The sequence below is a fragment of the Protobothrops mucrosquamatus genome, unplaced genomic scaffold (assembly GCF_001527695.2).
Source record: "Protobothrops mucrosquamatus isolate PMUCROS unplaced genomic scaffold, P.Mucros_1.0 scaffold411, whole genome shotgun sequence".
NCBI classification, from domain to species: Eukaryota; Metazoa; Chordata; class Lepidosauria; order Squamata; family Viperidae; genus Protobothrops; species Protobothrops mucrosquamatus.
In genome coordinates this window covers 550,370-574,540 of record NW_015386740.1, presented here as the reverse complement: position 1 = coordinate 574,540, position 24,171 = coordinate 550,370, and the positions used below count along the sequence as shown (strand labels likewise).

Here is a 24,171-nt window from a genome sequence, read left to right as displayed (position 1 = left end):
ATTCAGAACTAATAGTCCTTGCTAGGACTGTATTCTATGAATTTATCTAATCCATTTTAGAGCATCCAATGTAATCCCTGATTCCAGTGCTTTGAGAGAGGGATAGAAATTTCTCCCTGTTCAATTTCTGTTAGCCTTGTGAGGTAGTCCAGAAATGAAGCATGTCAAGATGAACTATTTCTACTTTATTGTAAGGTTCCATTAACAGAATCTTGCAAGTCTGAAAGTATATTTCTTCCCCATTGCTTTCACAAGCCAAGAAGCTAGTGATGGTTCCTCCTGAGATGTTTGCCATGCCCACATTCTTGCTGTGGGATAAGCTGCCTCTTATTTGACTATTGTCCTGACTGTGGTTCTTCCACCATTACTCATAGCCATTCTCATATACCATTACACTTTCTCCATGTCATGCTTGATTTTAAATCCTTTGATGATGTCCCTGCTGACTTGCCTTTTTTTAAAGCTAAAGTTTACCAAACATTTTCTCATAAGGAAAGTGGGGCCTTTGTTTGAAGTACTAGTAAGAAGAATCGAAGTTGCCATCAGTTATGGCTTTTGGGGAAAGGGGAAGGATGCATCTGTATGCTGAATGAAGTTTGAAGGCATTCCTTCTTGTTATAAGAAATGTGAATTGGATATGCACTAGCTGGCAAATTATGCAGCTGAATAGATGTATTAACAGAGCACTTAACAGTAATAAATTGTAGCTTCACTGTCACTACTGCATAGATAACTGAGAGAAGGTTGGGCTTCTCTAAGTAAGGCTACATCTTTTCAGCCTAAGTTACTGAAAACTTTCCGAGCCACTGCAACTTCCTGAGTTTGCAGTCTTTTTTTTTTAGCAACTGTTGGCCTGGGATAAAAAATTGGAGTGACCATCTTTTTTTTCTTATGCTTACACTTAGGTTTGCTTTTATAGTTAGTTCTTGTGCCCAGAATCTTAAGATTCTAAAAGTGCACCAATGAATGAATGTTGGCGACTCAGACTGTAAGGATTCTAACATTGTTTTAAATGCTGGCATAGGGGGAATTTCTTTTGAAAGCTATCATTGAAAGGTAGCATCATGAAATACATTGTAAAAATGGATTTATGTGTATATGTGCCCAGCCAGCCAGTGACTATAACATTATTTTACATGTGCGAAGAAAAGATGTTGTGATAAATGGCATGTGTCTCAATGGATTCCATTGTGTCCTTCCCCATTGGTCCCTCTCCTTGGTTGAGAGATCCTGAATGTTACCCTCAGGATCCAGCCAAACTATACTTTTGATTTTTAACATAAATAAGTTTCCATGATCCTTTGTCAATCAAAATAACTTATTAGTGATTGTGACTGTTAAATAATTTCCTTAGAATATTTCATTTTATTCCTGTATAATAATACTGCAAAAGCCCCGAAGTCTAATTAAAAAAAATATGTCAACAAATGTCTTAATTATTGGTATAGTGATTTTTTTTCTTTTTCTTAGCTGGAGAGTGCAAATTTGTAGTGGTGCTATAATGTAATTGATGCAACAATTACCTCACCTGTGTGTGCTCATTTGATTATAAGATTTTAAAATCTACGGTATTTGTGTGCATGTGTGTAATGGGTGATCCTGCTTTTCTTTTTTTTAAACAGTCCTCCTGCAGATATTCCTGAGACAGCTGCATATATAAGCTATGCCAAGTGAATTTATTTTAATAACAAAAAATCATTTTTAATTAGAGTGTCCTGCAAGTTGCTCTGATTCACTGCAGTGGCTAAGTTCTCACTTTGAGTAAGCAAAGAAATCTGTATTGGTTTGCTTCTCATATAACAACAAACCATAAAACAGTTCATACTGACTCAAAACCAAATTAACCATATTATGGCTGATTGTGACATGTGAAGCAAGCAACTGAGATTTACCACTGAGATGTCAGTTATGCAGTTCCCAAAGTTATTTCCTTTTGCTGTCTACATTCTTCTTTTCACCTGTCCTTTCTGCTAAATAGTTTTTGTACCAGCTGTTGTCTGAGTCTCAACAATTTCTGCGAATGTAGAAAGCTTGCTGATTGCATTGATTAACTTGTTTCGTTTATAGTATGGAAAGGAGACAACTGGTTAGCAGTACTTATTTCCACCTTGGCTGTTTAGTGTAATTAGTTATAGTGGATATAGTCCAAGAATTCATGTATCAATAATGATCCAAGAATCATTAGCACCTTTTATTTGCAGAACAAATAAAAGTAGCAGTATGAAATTTTCATGTAGTCAGAGCTTTTAAACCCGTGTACCTGTAAGACAGACTATACAAAACCCTAGCCTGGACTGGAATCAACAGGGATAAACGAATATCTCTTAATTTCCTACCTAAGATGCTGATCCATAGTGGGTCCCTTGCCCTTATGTTTCAGTGTAAGCAGACCACCAAGGGGAAACTATCCCCCATTTCTTGCAGTAGCCATAGGAGGCAGAGGTGTTTATTTCTGTTTGTAATATGGTGTGTGTACATGTGTTTTCCTGTTCTGTCTATATATTGCACCTGCATGTAGGTTTCTGTTCTGGGTATGTGTACGTACTGTATGTTTTCTGCTTGTGCACATTTCTACTCTCACAAGCTGTGTCTGCATGTGTTTGACAACAGGTCTGTGCTTTTTCTTCAGGATCTAATTAAGGCGTTGGTATACATACTTTTTTTCTGTGTACAGGTAGTCCTCGACTTTCAACAGTTCATTTAGTGATCATTCAAAGTTACGGCACTGAAAAAGTGACTTATGATCATTTTTCACACTTACGACCTTTGTAGCATCCCCATGATCATGTGATCAAAATTCAGATGCTTGGCAACTGGTTCATTCTTATGACTGTTGCATGTGATCCCCTTTTGCAAACTTTGGACAAGCAAAATCAATGGGGAAGCCAGATTCAATTAACAATCATGTTACTAACTTATTAACTGCAGTGATTCATTTAACAACTGTGGCAGGAAAGGTCATAAAATGGGACAAAACTCACTGAACAAATGTCTCACTAATACAACAGAATTTTGGGCTCAGTTGTGGTTGTAAGTCGAGGACTACCTGTATTCATTTCCTTTTTTGTTGTTAGTTTTTTTTGTTATACATTTTATTAGATTATAGACTAAAATACAAAATACAAAGCAAATAGTAGGGCACAATAGGGAGGGAAAAGGGAAAGTAAAGTGAGGGGGACAAGGGAAAAAGAAAAAAAAGACATTTTAATGTTAATGCTTCATTCTACTGCAATGGAGGAAGTTGGAAGTCAATGTCTGTATTCATTTCCATAATGTGTGCATTTCTGCTCTCCCTCATGTTGTGCCTATAAGGAACGGCTGCTGGAATTGGGTATGTCTAGTTTAATGAAGAGAAGGATGAGGGGGGACATGATAGCAGTGTTCCAATATCTCAGGGGCTGCCACAAAGAAGAGGGAGTCAAGCTATTTTCCAAGGCGCCTGAAGGCAGGACAAGAAGCAACGGGTGGAAACTAAGCAAGGAGAGAAGCAACCTAGAACTAAAGAGAAACTTCCTGACAGTTAGAACAATTAACCAGTGGAACAACCTGCCTCCAGAAGTGGTGAATGCTCCAACACTGGAAGTTTTTAAGAAGAGACTGGACAGCCATTTGTCCGAAATGGTATAGGGTTTCCTGCCTGAGCAGGGGGTTGGACTAGATGACCTCTAAGGTCCCTTCCAACTTTACTATTATTATTATTATTATTGTTATTATTATTATTATTATTATTATTATTATTATTATTATTATTATTATTATTATTATATATAAATGTGTACATTGAAAAGCACTTAGTGTTAATGGGCTACACGTGGAAAGCATGTGGAGTGCAGCTTCTAACATTCCTGGAAAAATTGTTGTAGGCTCCCCATATTTATAACGTTAGGGGTACTGAAGCACAGTTATTGGTACTCTGTGTTTTGCACCATGGAATAGCCTCTCTCCGAAAATATGGCTGCAATCTGGTCTTCTTTCTGTCAGTTTTTAGAAACTCAATTATTTTGGAGACCTTTTGGAAGATGAAATTATGCCATTGGTTTTTAGAAGAGATTTGGTTATAGTTTTTATTACTTCTATAATATATGTTGGATGTTTAATTGTGAACTGCCAAGATTGTCTGATTGCGACACAGACCAAGCCAAACCAAATCAGTACATCTATTTTTATCTCTTATTAGCAGCTCTGTCCTGTGTCTAATGATTGTGATCAAATAGAGCAGTCAGCAGGCATAAAAAAAATAAAATACATAAATCAAAAGGCATAAGAACTACAGTTTGTGGTTACTTCTCTTAACATCTAAAATATTTCTTAGTTTCATATCCAAAACCTCTCATCTTTAAACAAGAGTGACTTTTATCCTGCACTGTGTTTTGACTACATTATGCCTGTTTTCATCAGACAAAATTTAATCTCGGAGCAAGATAATTGTCAACCACTATGAAGCCTTCTCTTGTCCTAAACTAGATGAGAAATCTTTTCTGGAAGAAATGAGTGGGAAGAACACCTTCCATTGTTGAAGGCAATTGGTTCCAACTGTCAGACTGACAACAAGTCAGTGTGGGAAAAGAGGGGGGTAGAAGTTGCTATATATAAATTAGTGATAAACACTGGTCTTGACAGTCTAAGAAAATTCACCGCTGTAAGCCAGCAAACCGCAGGTCTCTTTTTCTGCACTTCTGATGAACTGATTGCAAGTAGTAGAAAGTCACCATCAAATGTGATTGTTGGTTCCATGTCTCAGAGAAGAGACAGCTCTTAGTAAAATGATAACATATTAGCACTGTGAGGGTCTTCATAGTTTCATGTGCTTATAACATATCATTCATTTACATACTATAAGTGACAAGGAATCCCTAATGTCAAGGAAATGATGTGTAATGTAATTTATCATTACACTTGTACAATCTAGTTCTGAGTGATATTGCAGGGATTTTAGCACTAATCAGGATGCATAAATTATGATCATTTGTAGATTTTTCTGTGAAATATTCACTGTGGCCAGGCTTAGAATAACCTGAATGTTTACAATTGCATTGAATTAACAATTGCACTATGCTCCTATAGAGGAGGAGGAGCAGAACCTGGGGATGGAATTAAATGAGAGTTCAGCTTAGAATCCCTAGGTAGCCACAAGTCCAGGCCACCTTGAATTCCGTAACTCCAAGCTATGCTAATTGTAATTGAGAAGATACTTATGCATAAGCTTTTTAGTGATAAATCAATTTAATTAGACCTTCACATGTGGACTTGGTCTTTCATTCCCAACAGCTCCTTTTATTAGTAGATCTTGCAGATCTTTTGCATTTCTGGCTATAGAATGGTGTCAGCATAGCACAAATTATTGATGTATCTTTCTACAATTATAACACCATGTTTATTTTTTTCAGTCAGTTTCCCTTAATATACTGTATATTCATCATGGAATATATTTACCAACCTGGAGCTAGTCAGTTTCACCATGTCCTCTTTACTGTCGCTTCCTGACATATATAGTGAGGAAATATAAATATAAATATAAACAATAAGATGTTATGGGATTATCCTATTAAATAGTCTATTTAATTATATGTTATTTATCTGATGATGCTTATTTGTATAGTTTGCATTTATATTGCTTGGACAAGATAGTGGCAATAAGCAGGGTTTTTTTTGCAGTGGAATCTGTAATAAGTGATTGTTCCAGTAATTCCAGATTTCTCCATTTTTCCAACTTTTCATTCCAATTGCACATCATTGCACCTCTTGTCATCTGCTGTAGCTTCCTTGTTTATGCATTATGTCAACGGCCCCAACTTTTTGGGCACCAGGAACCGGTTCCGTGAAACGAAGTTTTTCCGGGGGGGGGGCATGATTTTGTATGCTGCCTGCATCCCACAGATGGGGCTTTGCTTGTTTGTGTGGCACAGTTTCTGGCATGCTGTGGACCAATGCCAGTCCACATATGGGGGTTGGGGACCCCTGCATAATATAAAAGACTCCTGTCTTTTTGTGGATTATTTGCATACTTAGCAATGTCCTATTTCAGTATAATTTCTGCTTTTTTCATATAAACTCATGCCTTGATATATATCATATAATCTAAATTAAAATAGGCCCTTCCAATCTACTGAAATTCATTTATTTTAGCAACATCCAATATTGTAGATTTCATTTTTTCTTCAGAAATATCAAGTTTTCTTTGATTCATGCTAATCCCATTTTATATTCTGATTGTGTGTCCTTGTAAAGTAAGGTCTTACTTTTTCAATATTGGAGATCTCAGTGAGCAGATTTATTTGTGGATTCATCATTCCTAGATGTAATTTCTTCACCTAAGCTCTCATACAATCCATTCATCTGTCATACCAGCAGGCAAATTATGTTCTTTTGGCTGTCTCGTTTCATGGATCAAACCTCATGCCGATCAGTCTGCTTGGCATTCTAGTGTTGTATCAGTTGCTATCCAGCATCAGTTTAATCATGTTAAGCCTGTAAATTTGCCTTTCTCGCAATCAAGAGAGCACCAGTATTCAGCATTTGCCAGAATATGGCTAATCATTTTTGGCTGCAGTGCAAAATACATTCATGAATGGGTTCTTAATTTTAAATGTTGCAAAGTGTCTTTGAATGAGCTCTAATAACAGAACCCACAAAATTCAAAGACCCGTTAAAGTGATATTCTGGCAGTCTGGCTTTGCTTTAGTGAAAGAGCTGACAAAATTTGTGATAGGAGGCACTCTGCTATTATGAGTCCCTTGGTGAACAGAATTCTGCAAGGATTTTGCTGAGTGCTATCAGCCACACTTGGTTGACTTTTCCCCACTCTATGCACTTAACTGCAGTTGGATCTTCCCTTTAATGATGGAAGGAGAAAATGGCAATCTATGAAAATCGTCACTGCTGACATTCTGTTTGCAGCATCAATATTCTATTGCACTTCCTGTGAAATAGATTCTAAATATCAATAGCAATGTTTCGTTATCCCAATAGTGAAAATTAATTGGTAATGTACATATCTTCCGTTTCTTCTTTGAATCTCTCAAAGCTTTCAGTTGTTCACTCTGGCAAAACAAAATGCTTTTCACATGCTTTTCTACCAGAACATTCTTCTTCTAAGAAAGTTTTAATATACTAATTTTTTAAAACTTTAAATTCAGTGAAATAAATTTAAGAATTGTGACAGTCTGATAAAAAGCTAAGGAGTGATTTTCTTCGTAAAATACAGCAGTAATTTGCCTCTTTTTGGAGATTTTTTTTCAACTTTATCTTACCACCACAGGATTTCACATAGTGGTTTATTTTCTGAATACTAACCTGGACCAATCTGGTATCATTATTGTTTTGTTTTGTTTTTTGAGATCAACCAAGTCAATAAGTGCTATCACGTGTATGTAATTAAATTGAAATATTTTGACCTCTTCTGCAACTATGGATCTGATCTAGTCCATTTTCATACTTGAGCTTTCTTTTGCCACTTTACTCTTTACACTAAATTTGATTTGATATTCTCTTTTTGAAGAGTTACTGTGCTTATTTTCTAATGTTTGATTGGTTTGGAACAAAAACAATGCCCAAGAAGGAATTAAGTTCCAATAAAAGAGAATATATGTAGTTCAGTGTTGAACTGGGAGTCCTTGGTGCTCTTGACTTGGCTATTTGCTTGCAGATATTTTGTTATGCAAATAGGTAACATCAACAGTGGAAGTGAGTGTGGGGTTTGTCCCCTCTTTATACATAATAGTTTGCATTGCCAGTTTGGGTGGGTGAGTGGTTTTCTCCTTGGCAGTTCCTTGATTAAGGTATTGTTTTCTGCTTCATTGTTTGCCTTGTGTTAATCTCTGCTTATCTGGGCTGCTGGAGAGGATATATTCAGTCTGGAGTTTGATCCTGACAAGCCCAAGGTTGACTCAACCTTCCATCCTTACGAAGTCGGTAAAATGAGGATCCAGATTGTTGGGGGCAATATGCTGACATTGTAAATTGTTCAGAGAATGCTGTAAAGCACTGGAGCAGTGTATAAATCTAAGTGCTATTGCTATTTGTTTCCTTCTTAGCTTTTTATTGTTTCTTTTAAATGTTGTATATATGTATATATACGTATGTTCTATTGATGGCTATGTCTGAATGCCAAGCTTCCAGGAATTCCCTGGCATTTTTGGATTTAGATTGGTCTAATATGCTGACAGTTTCCCAGCTGAAACTATGGCTGAGTTTGTCCATGTGAGATTGAGTTTTCATCATGTATTCTGACTGTTAATTGGTGATCATGGATGTATTTTGCTAGTCTTCTGCCTGTCTGTCCTACATATTGTCCATCAAAGACTCCTCAATATATAAGCATAAGTGAAATATGTCACTTATTCATGACGTTTTCTATACATTCTACTGCTTTTCTAATAGACAAGATGTGTTAGATTACAGTGTTTCTCAACCTTGACAATTTTAAGGCATGTGGACTTCAACTCCCAGAATTCCACAGCCAGCATTGCTGGCTGTGGAATTCTGGGAGTTGAAGTCCACATGCCTTAAAATTGTCAAGGTTGAGAAACACTGTGTTAGAATGTGACCTACAGAATCAGGAACAAAACGTTTGTTACATATTGTTACATGGTTAATCGGTGCAAAATACCAAAATAATATCACACAAACAGGTGAACAATTGTACTGTTGCCACTAAATTGTTTAGAAATAATTCAAGTTTTTTATTTAATACACTTGCCAGTTTACTTAACAGACTTTATTTAGTTAACAGACTTACCAGTTTTGTTACAATTTTGTCTTGATGTGAAATCAGCAAGTGAAGGACTATTAATGATAATTTTTTCTCTTTCTTCCTGAGCTGTGAAATACATTCCCTCAGGTGATTGTTTTTGAGTTACCTTCCCTAATTGACTCATCAATGATTACATAATATTCCTTGTTTTTAACATTTGTTTGAAGTTTGTGTGTTATAAAGCTAAATAAGGCAGTTGTTTAAAATATTTTTAGCCTCATTGTATGTTTGGCAACATACACCATTACCATTAAGCCATTAAGCTACTACTAAACTCATTATATTTGTTAAAAAGTGACAAAAATATTAGTTCAGACTAATCGTTAAGAAATAAACTGTGGTCACTGTGGTCATATAAATACACATACATTTTGCATTTCATTAAACCAACTATATATAAGATTAGCTTTTAATCAGCAATATTTAAAAGACATATGGATAATCTTGTTTAAACTGAGTGTTGGTGAGTAGCCTTTCAAGAACCAAAGAATGATTGTAGATTTCTTCCAAATAATCCATGTTTTAGTCTTACAAAGGAAATTTTGGATAACATTGAATTCCTGGTTTTTTTCTTGGTAACATCAAGGCTTTATGAAGAATAGAAGCTCTTAGAAGAAACTATAGTTTAGATGCTTATACAGTTATCAGAATTGCCAGTCAGTATTGCTGAAGTTACACTAAAAACATCTGGATGGGTAATAGCTTAGAGAAACTATTATATTCTTGTAAATATGCAGAAATCTGAAAAAAATCTTCCTTAGAGATGAGCCTAAATGAGAGTCTGTCAGTCAAAACTGTAACATTGTGACACACACATATTATAATCATGAACTGAGATGTTTTATTCAAACAATTCCTAATTATTCTAGAATATTGAAAACTGATGGCAGTAAGACTGAAATATTCCCTTGGCACAGGAGAACATATACTACTGTAATATTACTAAAAGTCATCTGGGTTGTTCATGCATTTTTTTAAAAAAGTCAGGAACAACTCGAAGCCACTGATAACATGCACAGACTTTCACTAATACTAATGTACTGTATATTAAATTTGAATACTGAATCTCAAAAGAGCAACATAATGAAATTTCATGTGCGACATCCAATCTGTTCTGGACCAGAAATGGAAACTAAAAACTCAAACTAAAATCCATCTCAGAAATATATTTCTATATTATATCAGTTCCTTAGGCTTTTAAAGTGGATCTGATATTAAAGGTGATCTTTAAAACACTTTTTTTTGGCATTCATTGTTCAGCATGTATTATATGCATTAGTCTTGTTTGAGAAATGTAAAAATTTTTTTAATAAAAAGTGCTTACTTGAATCTAATGAATTTTGTTTTTCCCACATGTGAAGAGATTTTAATCTGCTGTACTGTTCAGGGTTTATCCATTTCCTTCCTGCAGATGAATAATAAATGAGTTATGGCTTGATGGTTAATGGTTCAAGATGAAATCAGGAGCTCACTGTAACATGGATAATATTCATTTGCCATCTCCATGGAAACAGCTACTTGTCAAGATGCTCTGGTTTAATGTTTTAGCAAGAAAATAACTATTTGCTGAGTCTTCCATCTCTGTAAAAAGAAGAGACTTAGGCAATACACGTTATAGATTAATCTGTAAAATATATGACAAATATTACCCTGTCAATGTGATATTGACTTGAAAGTTTCAGAAAAGGCTAAGACTTTACTTTTAAAGCAAATCTGAACTTTGATTGCAAAGGACAAGCTCAATTTCTCAAAACCAATTTTGCTAAATTAACTTTTTTTAAAAAGTGAATAGAATAGAATAGAATAGAATAAAATAGAATAGAATAGAATAGAATAGAATAGAATAGAATAGAATGGAGCTGGAAGGGACCTTGGGGGTCTTCTAGTCCAGCCCCCTGCTCAGGCAGAAGAACCTATACCATCTCAGACAAGTGACTGTCTAGCCTCTTCTTAAAAATCTCCAGTGATGGAGTGTCCATGATTTCTGGAGGCAAGCTGTTCCACTGGTTAATTGTCTTCACTGTCAGGAAGTTTCTCCTTAATTCCAGGTTGCTTCGCTCTTTGATCAGTTTCCAACCATTGTTTCTCGTCCTGCCCTCTAGTGCTTTGGAGAATAATTTGACCCTCTCTTCTTTGTGGTAGCCCCTCAAATACTGGAACCCTGCTATCATGTCTCTCCCCCTCCTGTTTCTTTTGAACAATTTGTATCCATCTATCAGTCCATTCCATTCATGGGTTTCGTCCCACCAGGTTTCTGTAATACCAACTATGTCATACCTACCCTCATGTACTATTGCTTCTAGTTCGCCCTGTTTGTTCCCCAAGTTTGAGACTTTTATGCCTATCCATGGGTATGTTTCCTGCATCTCCTGATTCTTGTTTGAGTTTTTCTTTTTTCTTATCATTGCCTACCTCATTGTTTGATTTGTTTTCTTGGGATTTATGATTGGTTTTGGGTTCAAGAGATTCTAAAGATTGGTCACCCTTCCCCCTCAATTTTAGTTTAAAGCCCTCCTGATGAGTCTTTTTCCGAATACATTTCCCCCTGTTTTTGTGAGATGCAGCCCATCCCTTGCCAAAAGCCCTTCGTGTAGGAAATGCAGTCCATGATCCAGGAAACCAAATTTTTGATGATGATGATGGTGGTGGTGGTGGTGGTGGTGGTAATGGATCAAATGGGATTTGCATATTGCTAATGGAAGGTAGATTGGTAGCTGGTTCATGAAAATGTATTCCAACCTATCAAAGGCTTCTAATCAACCCCAGAAAGTAACAAGTGAGGTTAATTTAGCAGAATTTGGCATGCTGTATTTAACAACTTTATAATGATTCAGGTAAACCAATAGAAAGAATATTAACTACAAATCTGAGATTACACCAAAATTCATACCTTTGTATTTGGTACAAAGTGGTACAAATCCAGTAGATGTAAATTTGGCTTCTGTTTAGCCAGTAACATGTTTACACAGCCCAAGGATATGGATTGGATTCTTGGAGAAAAGATATTATTGTCCCACACATATGTTTGACCCTTGCCCTTCCTTATTTATATATGTGGTAAATGAATAAGAATTGTAGTGAAATCAGTTTTGCAAAAAAAGAAAAAAGACTATCAAACATATGACAAAGATAATGAGACCTTTTAATGAAAACATTCCTTAATTCTCACTAAGGCTTCTTTTCAATATATTTTATCAATGGGTGCTAGCATATCAGCTCCATAGGTTTCTGGCGGAAATTACTTATTTGATCCATTTCAGTTGGTTTTAAATCTAGAACTTTGTTTGGTTGTCATAATGGAGAGTCTATACTGGTGGTTAAGAGAAAATAGGCGATTGTTGTTTCTCCTGAAATTCTCTCTGATTTTCAGGACTGTTGAACATGATATAATTTTGGGATGTCTGGCAGAATGGAAGCTGAGAGAAGAGAAGCTAAGGGGGAGATAGAATTAAATAAGAAAACTAATTCTATAGTGTATTAGCTTACAATACTATATTCTTCATAAGATTGTGCTTACTTATTCCCCCTATGTTAAAAATGTACCATGTGCTTTGTATTATCACTAAAATGCATTATCACTTCATGTTTGATAAAATAAAGTTGGAGTCTCACATTAATAAACAATATTTGGAAAAAGTTTGAAGTAATATGATTAAAAGCACAAGTGTAATTATTGTTTTCTATAATGGCCTGTGGTTTCTACTTGCCTTTTTAAATTAATTGTTAAATTAGTTAAGGCAAGTAAAAAACCGGAAGTGTGCAGTGTGTGTGTGTGTGTGTGTGTGTGTGTGTGTGTGTGCACGCTTGAAGATCACACTGTACAAATAACATCTCTGTGTTGAAATTATTAAAAGCAACTGCTTATTTTTTGGCTAGCTGCACTGCGATACTCCCTCCCCCCCTTAATTCTATATATTGAAAACAAAATCAGTGTAGCTGAAACAGTTTACAGTAGTGAATATTTGCAGATATTCCAGAATCAATTATTTTTAAAGACATATGCTATTGAAAAATTCTCCCCCCTCTCTTTTTTCGCTAAACAATGTGGTATATAGAACTATTAACATTTTTGGAATTTTTTTTTATTTTTATATAAATATTTTAACAAATATTTTAACAAATATTTTAACAAATATTTTAATCAAGGGCCCCCCTATTTAGAAGGCATTCAACTTGAGAGATGTATACTGTATACTCCGTTTACATATATGCTGCTTACATATAGTCCGCTAATAAGTGGTGGATTTCTTTTAGTTTGCAGTGCCACCTTGTGGGAAAGTAAAATATTACAAAGGCAAAAATAGCCTTTAATAACTAAAAAATAATAGCTAAGAAGAAAAATAATGCAGTCAAATAGTATAATAATAGAAGGACAAGTATTAGAAATATAGTTTAATATATTTGAAAATACTATTATGGCTATGATGAGGCAGAGTATAAGAAAATATATTGACAAAGCCTGAAGAGTGAAATATACTGAAATCTGGAAGAGACCAAAGAAGGAATAAAACAGTAATCTAGACAAAAATTAAAAATAAAATAAAATATAGGAAATATAAAATTATAAAAAATAATCGGCACTTGACTAATGAAGTGCTATAAAATAGTATAGAAATATTGAATGACAAGTTCAGAATTAAAGGAAAGGAATTATATAAACATAAATATTCTGTTGACAGAATGATACTTAAATCCTTTACCTAGGAGACTTTAAACATTTTGTAGGAATTCTAACTTCTGGCCCTTTTATAAACTTAATTATTTTTTGCATACCATATTAGGTATGTAATATGCCAGAATTAATTTTACTCTACTAACTGCTCAAGGGTTTCCAGAACTGAAATAGAATTAGGACTAAAGATATGATCATACCATTTGTAAATAACAAATTACTAAATAATTATACAGCTAAATATATTTTACATGTACATATACATACACATGTACAAAATTAATTTATATGAATTCCCATATAGAAAATTAGCTATAATTATGATTCACAGCAATGGAGTGGCTATACTATCTTTTAATAAGATTTGTTCATCTGAAAGGGTGCTTCAGGACTCCTGATTTTGAAAGTTTTTGGGAACATCTCATCATAAAATGTTAGTGGTTCACAAAATAGCTAGTAAAATATTTATTTACCAAAAAGCAAGTTGGTGAAGTTCCCCATGTTGTCATACCATAACATTAATTTCTGAATTTTTCACTGGAAATTTTCAGGCAAAATATGTACTTATCAAACAGAGGTTTATTTGTGCATTTTAAAAAATGTTTAATAATAAGGGATGTGTGAAAGATCACGTTTTGCTTGTGGAAAAAAGTTGCCTTGAGAAATTAAATTATTCAGTTTTAATGCCTTAGTAGTTTAATGTTTCTACTATCAGTTAAACATATGTGTATCCCTTGGTACCTGAGATGAAACCTTCCCAAAAAATAATATATTAAAAGCTATTTTATTTTATTTTTTAGTACTTTCAAGTCATTGTTGACTAATATTGCAGTTATAACCTTGTCCAATTTAGGCAATACAATTAAAGACACCAACAGTTATCTACAGCTGCCAATAACTTCAAAGAAATATGATTCTTGGGATAATTCCTTAATATGAGACCACATTTTCAAAGCATATGACAAACAAATTGCAAAGTTACTTTAAAATTAATTGCTTCAGACATGTAACATTTAAGCATTAATTGTTCACTGTTCTGAGTTTCTGGAGCAAACTGAACCTGAAAAAAAAATAACTTAAAAAGGGTAATATAGCAGTTAAACTTCTGTTTTTAAACTGAAGAAGCTAAGAATACTGTTTGCAAGCCCAGACTTAAAGATTGTAGATTAGATACAGATGTATTGGTATTTTGAGTAGATTTACACTCTTCTAAATATTCACAAATGTCTTGGAATGTAAGATTAATGCATATTTAAAACTAGTCAGTTTTAGGTAATGAAACAGGTGGACCCCATATAAAACTGAATATTAATGTTTAATTTTATTATGTGCTATTATATGAATGGAAGTAATTTTATTAACATTTTGTGGAGAAACATTGATTTGAATAGCAGGGTTTAATCAGTTTAGGGGTCTGGCCACCAAATGGCAGTCTTGTTCTTCTCTTAAAAACAAAGCTGAGTGTAAATCTGGCAGAGGATAAAACATGGAAACGGAAGAAAATGTTAATATCTCCAATTCAGAAATATTAGCAGTGCACAGTCTATACTGTAGTGCTGTGTGCTGTTATAACAAATGTATTCTAGAACAGATTGTGTTGAAATATCATCCCATAGCAATGTGGTATTTTGTTCTTCCTTCCACTTTTATTGTTTAGGTGTGTGAAATCTCAGCCACACAGCCATATGTTGATGAATTGCCAAGTTGCTTGACTATTAAATTACAATAAAGTGAGCATTCTTTAAGAGCACCAGGCCTGGTTTAAGTTTCCCCATAATCCAGAGGAACTTCATGAAGGACATAACCAAATGACTCACTATTGGGAGTCCTATTTGTTAAAGTTTTATAACATCCATTTGCTGTTTCTCTAACAATAATACAAAGAGCATAAGATACATTTGTGGGCAGAACCCATAATCTGTTATTTTTGTAACAGCCCTTTTATTGACCTCATTCTGATTGCAAGCACTTTGTGGAACATCATTGAAGGCAGATGTGTAGCGGAAAGTTTTACTAGATTTTACATCTACCAGAATTACAAAAAATATTAAGTGGGAGTGGGGTTCCAATAGAGAAACAATTGAAATCTGAAGTTTTCTTAAAAGTCAATTTAAGCCAATTTAGAATGATAGAATCATAGGATTGGGAGGGACCTGGAATTCTTCGAATCCAACCACTGCCTAGGCAAGAATCCTAAGACCGAACAAATGGCTGTCTAATCTTGCTTGAGAATCTTCACTGATGGAGCACCTGCAGCTGCAGGAGGCAATCACAAACATGAATCATAGCCCATATTGCTATTATTCTTAGATAAATGGCATCAAAATGCTTTAATGCTCAGTAAGTTAAAATTTAGCAGTTATTTATGGCAAAATATACAGTACTATAGGTCTATAGTTTACCCTTCATTCTATTATATATTTTCTGTTGTTAAGTCAGGATTTCTTTCTTTCACTCATTATCTAACTTTCAGGGAGAAAAGCAAGATAAACTCTTAACATTCATAATTTTGGGTGAAGGGCTAAACTTGTCATGTCAAGGAGCATACTCCAACAGGTATCTGGGGGCCAGACTGCATTAATTCATTACAAGTTACATCATTCATATCAAGAATCCCTCAATGTGAACTAGGGTCCTGGTGATTTCATGGATATGTCCATTTGTTTTACTTTGCAGCAATCTAGTACTGGTTTGCCATTGTTTTTTTCTGGAATCTTTTTCTAGTCTACACTGGCCAAAAACCCAGGAATTCCTTGAAAATATCCCATCCGAGTGTTAACCAGGTCTGATACTATTTACAATCTAAAGTTGACCAGGTGAAAGTAATTCCCCTTGTGTTTCAGATTAATAATTTTAATTCAGTAGCACTTTTAAAGGGAGCAAGACTGCTTGCTTAAGACCAGAAGTTATGTAGCCTTAGTAATTGAGGCTGAGCATGTGTATTTTAAATTCTGTTTGCAAACATTTTTTTAAACTATTTGTAGTCCTCAATATCTCCAGCATAAGTAGGGAAGCAATCAAAGTACAAACACTCGTGCAAATTTGGGGTTGCATCGCACTTGTCAGAAGCATTGAAGTGCTTCCGGGTTGAAAGGATTAGCCAGTGACATCACCCATTGCCTGGGAGATGCTCAGTTGGGGGCTCCTTTTACATCCATGGCAGGGGCTGGAGTGAAGGATTCCTAGTAGCACTCGGGTCTCGAATGCGGGTTTGCTAACCTCTGACCCAGCAACCTAACTATGTGAGACACAGTACTCCTGTAATTTGGGATTAGAAGCTACGGTTTTGCCCTGGTCAACAAGACAGGTGTTGCCGCTACTCACATTTGTGATGTCCTAGTTGACATTTTACATTTAAATCATTAAAGGCATAGCTGGAGATTGCTAAATTGTTTATGTAGGATGACCTAATGAAAACCAGAGATGATAAGAATTGATTTCAGGTAAGTAAAGCCTGGGATTCAGTAGTAATACATATACAAGATCCTACAATAATATGTGTCAATAACAGTGCAAAGATAGGAAATAAAAATTTTAGTACTGTAGAAGAAAGAACATTACCATTACTATGCCCCTATATCAGAGGAATTCCTAAGCACTTCCTTGCTGAATCTGAAATTGTTCTTTCCTTGAGACAGGTTTTTTTCCCCCCGATGATAAACTCATTGTATTTGCGGTACAATAATTCTTGGTTTAAATGGTTTATTATGATGTTCTGTAAATGGAGAGGGAGATTTTAGGAGTAGAAATAACCATATTTCTAGAACAGGAATGACCATATTCTTCTAAATCATACCCTACTCTTTTCCAGGGTGATTGGCAACTTTTTTTTAAAAAAAGTGAAATGATACTTGTTATTACCTTTCCAAAATAGAGTGGTTATTTACTATGTTAAATAATAGTTGAGATGAATAAAAATACAATCAGCCACATGAAATATGGTTTTGCCATTCATTTTAGTATTAAACTGAGAAATTATTTATAGCAAGGAACCAGTACAGTATAGAACATAAGTGAAAAGCTACATCTCCTGAACCACTATTCTCCTAATGCTTTATTACAACATGTGCATTGAGTGTGGAACCTCTTGTGCAGTTTCATATTTTGTCTGTGCTTGTTTTAGCTAGGAATCTAGTTTAAGCTGAGGTTACTGTATAAACTAAGCAACAATGTCAATGTGATTTCTAGGATCCAGGGATTTAATTGACATCTATAATACAGTAGTTGCTGTATGGTTTCTCAGCTGAGATAGAGCCTGTTACTCATTTACAGAGGACGACTTTGTAAAGCTATCTCAGTTGTTCCAATCTTTAAAAAAGGAAGACTTTTGCTTAATTGAAAAAACTCTTGTAGCTTAATGATGTGAATATCACCATGGAGATTTCTCCCCCCCCCACAAAAAAAAATTCTGCAGTTGTTTCTTTTACATGTAAAATGCAGATACATTCCATGGGTTTTGCCTAAATCCTTGTCTTGCGATTTGGACCATAAATTAAGAAGGGGAAGGACAGATTTATCTGCAACAAATGTATTTTATCCTTTTTTGTAGCAACACACTTGTGTAATGACAAATAAATGAAGTGGGGTGTGTGAATAAAAGACTTTGAGTCAAACACAATAGGGAGGAAATGTGTGATCTAGTTAATTTGAGAGAATGAGTCAGTCAGCTGCCTTAGTAATTTTAAGAGATAATATACAGCTGATCTCTTTCTGGACATATGGTGCAACTTTAGAAGAATTGTTATGATTACAAGTTCTTTAGGTTTTCTAAAAATTATTTTAGTTTCGATTTAAGCTATTTCACATGAATTCCTTTTGTGAAAAAAAAAATCTGGCTTTCTTTGGTGAAATACATCAAACATTGCAGAGAACGAATTCTGTATATGGAAAACATCCAGTGGATGCTATGGTCTTTTTGCAGGATGATTTCCAGAACAAAGTTATGGCTGTATTGAACACCATGTCAGCAAATAAATAGCAAAGATATATTAATAGGGCCAATGATTCCTGTCTGTAACCTTTCCATGTTCAAAAGTTTTAAAACATAATTGACAGTCTGCAAAGTATGCATGTATGTATTCCCGCTTTGAGATTAAAGTTAAGATGGCTAATAAACAATTTTAACAACTACAAAAAACTGAATAAATACATTCTGCAACAATACCAATAAATACATTCTGCAACAATACCACTAACACCATCAAATATCCACATCTGTCTGTCCCAGGTCCTTGGGAAGGATTTGATAGGTGGATAAAAATGCTAAATTCAGTCTGAACATCTGGCTGACTATGTGACAAAACAACTGGAAATAGATGGTGTCTTTCTTATTCCTCCCCATCTCTTGAGGGAGGGTGTTCAGTTCTAACATAGATGGATTCTTTTATCCCTCTTTCAACTCAATGGCCGTCTCTTTTTGTAAAAGTCCAGTTTACAATGCAGCCCTTGCAGCAGTTCCAAAAAGATTCTACAACAAATTGCACTGTTTCAGGTGACCCTGAGGGCACATATAATCCCTCAACAGCTCTCTCAGAATGCTAATGACCAGATGACCCCTTGTTGTTGTTGTTAGTTCTGAACTCGTGTCCGACCCATCGCAACCCCATGGACAATGTTCCTCCAGGCCTTGCTGTCCTCTACCATCTTCTGGAGTCCATTTAAGCTCACACCTACTGCTTCAGTGACTCCATCCAGCCACCTCATTCTCTGTCGTCCCCTTCTTCTATTGCCCTCAATCTTTTCCAGCATTAGGCTCCTCTCTAGTGAGTCCTTCCTTCTCACTAGGTGGCCAAAGTATTTGAGTTTCAACTTCAGGATCTGGCCTTCTAAAGAGCAGTCAGGGTTGATCTCCTCTAGGAGTGACCAGTTTGATCGCCTTGCAGTCCAGGGGACTCGCAGGAGTCTTCTCCATCATCATAGTTCAAAGATCTTTTGTGCTCAGCCTTTCTTATGGTCCAACTTTCACAGCCATTCATTGCAACTGGGAAAACCATGGCCTTGACTATACATACTTTTGTTGGAAGGGTGATGTCCTTCACCATCCTATTAGAACCTATCCTTCTATCCTCCTTCATTAGAACTGATGAAGCTTCTTAAATGAGAAATGAAATCATCTTCTTTCTTCTTCTTCTTCTTCTTCTTCTTCTTCTTCTTCTTCTTCTTCTTCTTCTTCTTCTTCTTCTTCTTCTTCTTCTTCTTCTTCTTCTTCTTCTTCTTCTTCTTCTTCTTCTTCTTCTCCTTCTCCTTCTCCTCCTCTTCCTCCTCCTCCTCCTCCTCCTCTTCGAAAAAAGCACCTTTGAGATTGCTTTCTCATATTTTCTTTGCAGTTCATCTAATATTCCAAATACTGTTTCTAAGTCAGGTACCCACTAACCTTTACTAGTACATTTGACGTTTATTTCACAACTAAAGAATTTTGCGATCTTCAATTTCATTCTGTTACTTTTAGCTCATTTTTCTAACCTTTTCTTCCCTCACAGCAACTCTACAGTTCAATTTCTTTGTCTCACTGTGATCTACTCAACATTTTCATTTCCTGTACATTCCTTGTATGTTCAATTTTTGTTTCTTTTTATTGTTTTCACTTTTTGTAGAGATACATTGACTTCTTTTGCTGTTCCTCCTCATTGGCATGAGCTGAGGCTAGTGAATGATGTTAAAAAATCATAACAATGCTGGCTGGGGAAATTCTGGGTGTTGAAGTCACATCTTAAAGTTGCCAAGGCTGACAAAAACCCATTTCACTTTCTCATCTTTATATACTTGTGAAGATGTGTGAAAGAGTCCCAAACTAGGAAGCCCTGCACTCTCTCTTACACAACTCCTACTCATATATCCAATTCACTGGATACAAGGATTTTCCTCCTTCAATCACTTGGACACTATAATACAACTGTGGGTAGAGCCCACAAGCCTTGTAGTTAAGTGTAGGTAATAACCACCCACCAGACTTTGATTTTTTTTTATTTAAAAAAACAATCTTACAGTTAGTGGATAATTGACTTGGCAGGTGCTTAGAAACTCTCATTTTGTTAATTTTACTTTAAAAATGTATTCTTTATGAAACAAAATGATAATTATTAGCACTTTGCTGCACTTTTGCAAAATATTTTTGCAAAATCAATCTGCTTTAAAGCATCTTTTTTATTACTTGGAATCCTGCCACTTTCTTCATGAAGAGATGAAACTTTCAGCTTCAGACTTTTCTAATGTAAACAAGGTGAAATGTGATAAGAGAAGATTTTGGAGGCCTTATGCAATCTTCAGTAGTAAAATATTTTAATGTAATATTTTGTGTAAGGCATGTCTTGGAATAATAATTACATGATTTTCGTATTGCAGGTGGTGTGCCTTCAGGATTTTTTTGGTGAAGATGACATATTTATTGCATGTGGCCCTGAAAAATTTCGTTACCAGGATGACTTCTTGCTAGATGAAAGTGGTAAGGAAATATTTTTGTTCATTATAATTTTATGATATGTTTTGAATTTCCCAGTTATATCCATATGAACGATGACCCATCTGTACTTGGTTGCTCGCTTGGAGATGTTTTATTACCCAAGTAGGTAATATCATCAGTGTGATGAATGGATTTGCTGTCTCTTTATATAGAGTAGCTTGTTCTGCCAGTTATGATGGGGGTGTGGTTTTTCTCCTTGGTGTTTCATTGATTAGAGCATTGTTTCCTGTATGATTGTTTATCTGCTGCTGATGCCTGTTTATCAGAGGATTGGCTGCTGGAGGGGATGTGTTCTAGTCTAGCAAGCTACTATGTATAAACAGGCAGCAGACCCTACACTTACTGGTGCTGGTTATATTACCTAGTTGCTTATTTTATGCATTATTATTAAATTTATTTTTGCTTAAATTTATATAGCCACCCATCCCCCTTTCATGATTCTGCAAGCAAACAGCTAAGCTCAGAGAGTGCCAAGACGTCTACCACTGAACCCTGAGCTAGATATATTCTTTTCTGTTGGAATGACAACAGTTTGGAACAAGAGAATTAAATTAAGCCCTATTAAGAGTACCACAGTCCTGCCATGTTACCTTCAAAGTCCTTACAAATAGGCATTAATTAAATGAAGCCAGAAAGATTGTGTCAAAGCACAGTCATAGGACTGATCCCAAGATTTTTGGTTCAAAATATCTTTCAAATATGTGGACTAACATCTACAGTATCTATTAAGATAGCTACTGGATTTACTTTGTTGGGGGAAGAGTTCAGTTCAGAGACTTGAAATTTCAGCAAATCAAAAAAGGTACCAGGTTCATTATGATAGCTAAAAAAAATGAAGACAAAACTATTTAATAATGCCAGTTAGGATGATTGCTCTATTGTGGCTTCTATATAAGCCATTAGGTGGATAGAATACGTCACAGAGATATCAGCTATTGTGGAAGTAGGATGTTGGGCAATATTGTTTGATCAAGTTTTGCTAATATTACATCCTTATATGTGCATTTATTTATATTATTAAAGGCAGCCTAGTTGAAGATCTATAACTGTCATATCTGTATAACATACACATAACCTTTACACCAAATTACTGTACAAAAACCAAAGAAACCCGTGCTGTTATTAAAAGAGATGAATAGTACCTGATTATTTTGAGATAGAAATATTGGAATATCTCATGTCATCTTAATTTGCTGTCTTGAGCCTAGTTTCCCTGGTGCCAACATTTCTTGGTACACTCTGACTGGCAGCTGACACAGTGCCAGGAAAATCTTATTTCTTTTTCAAAATGTAATACATCAGAAGTGTCATGTTTAACCACCAGGCTTTTCTAACCTTGCTTACTGAAGCAGAGAGGAAGGAGAAATAAGATCCATCTGTTGTGATTTATGGAACACTGGTTAAATAGTTTTTTGACTCTGCTCTGGAAGCTGGTTTGTTCACCACCCTGCATCAGGGGAAGAAACCTTCTTGGTACAAAACCACTATTAGGCATATGAAAAATCTCCTACATTATTGCTGATTTTAACAAGGGAGTCAGTTCTCAGATGTCAGAAACCTGCAATCTGTACCAAATACAACATGATTAATTAGTGCATTATCTTGCTATAACAAGGTTGGCAAATGAGCCATTACATGAGTCACTGTATGGGACTCTGATGTTTCCCCCCCCCCCCTTTCAGTATAAAGGCATGCCAAGGGCAGTGGCTTGTAGAGAATAAGATTGGGATCTACTTGGGTAGCTTTTAATTTTTTTAATGATTATATAGCAACAAAAGGATTTTCCCAGAGCACCCGTGAAGGTCATGCCTTAATGTAACTTAACCCTTTGATTCAAGAATGCATTCTGCTTAGAAAAGAGCAGTGAAGTCAGAACCTTGACTCGCTTTATTTTATTTTTGCCAAAGATGGGTACCCAGAACTATCTCAGATCTAAGATGGGACTGTAATGTAAGGAATTATTCTAGTGCAAGAAAACTTTTATTTATTTTTTTAACTAAGAGACTTACAGGCATTCAGCCAATTAGCTTGCATTATCATCACATGCTATTTTTGCTAATCCAGCATATCTCAAACTGGGAATATGATTTTCCTGGAGAATTACAAACAAATTTGAGGGGGTTGTACTCAGTTGTGCTCTGCCTGGATAGGGGCAGCCTTCATTAGCCTGTCTGCAATGGATTAATCCCATCACCAAAGCTTTTATTTAATAGCTTTGGCATCCACACCAAAACTCTTGCCACCACCCTAACCCTGTTTCAGTTCACCACCCAAAGCAATTCAGCTAGGATCAAGATGCTTTTCATCTTCCAAGATGGTGCTTCTCCTGGACATGTACTGGTATGCATGCCCACACAAGGCATCCTGAATGGGCTGTTCTCTCATCATAAGCATCATTGCAAAAAGGACACCCTAGTGGGGTGGGCCCATTTCAGCCCCTGATGTAGACCAGAGCAGGAATAAACTTCATAGAAATTTAAAACTACTTTTATTAAGATGGACTACAGTAACAGAACATTGCAAGTTTGATTATATTTTACCACTTCTTATGTGATTTAGGAGGTTGTTTGAGGCTTTTATGTATACCTTCTTGTTTAGCTTATCGTTGCTTTGGCTATTGCTGCTATGTTGATGTGACCAAAGCCCTTTTCTAGAGTGGTTTGATGGGGCTTAATAAACACAAATTGATAAGCAACAAGAGAAAGAATCTTTGCCCCTTGATGAAGCAACCTTTAACTGTATATCCAGTTTCATGTGATATGTCATTTCATCTATTTACTTCTTTTCTAATGCTGTAACCTTTATGTTTTGAGTTTACTTGACCAGTGAGATAAACCCTTTGTCAATCCTGTCATCAGAAGAAAGAGGCTGGGGCACTCCTTCCCTCTTATTACTTTAGTTCAGGTACTAGAATTTCACTTTCTTGATACATTGAAGAGATACAGTATATGCATTTTTGCAACAACACATCATTTACATTCAAATTTCTGGGAATTTGTTGCCAACACTTCAATTTCATGGCACAGTGAAGCTAGGTGAAATCAATTCATTTTGTAGTGTATTGTGACAATGTTTTTTTCATAGTCTCAGATGAAGACTTTTTCTGGTCCTTTCTAGAGAAGTTGGCAATTGGAGTCTACGCTTTTTGCATGGAAAGTATGTGCTCTAACAGAATTAGATTGTCCCATGACTCTATGCTTAATCATTCATATTTGCTGTTATCTTATTTCCTATGACTAAAATCTTCCCAATTTCTCTGGAGAAACCAGAGCCCAAACAAATTACACA

The 24,171-nt window shown here is 35.4% G+C and overlaps 1 protein-coding gene across 3 annotated transcripts in view; it reads left to right on the top strand.

Moving 5' to 3' along the window:
- DCLK1 (doublecortin like kinase 1) overlaps positions 1–24,171 on the top strand; it is a 159,335-nt gene that overhangs the window by 33,776 nt on the left and 101,388 nt on the right. For all 3 annotated transcript variants that reach the window (XM_015816185.1, XM_015816184.1, XM_015816186.1), the window contains exon 3: positions 20,766–20,865. In XM_015816185.1, the coding sequence (XP_015671671.1) occupies positions 20,766–20,865 (100 nt within the window). The remainder of the gene's footprint in view (positions 1–20,765; positions 20,866–24,171) is intronic.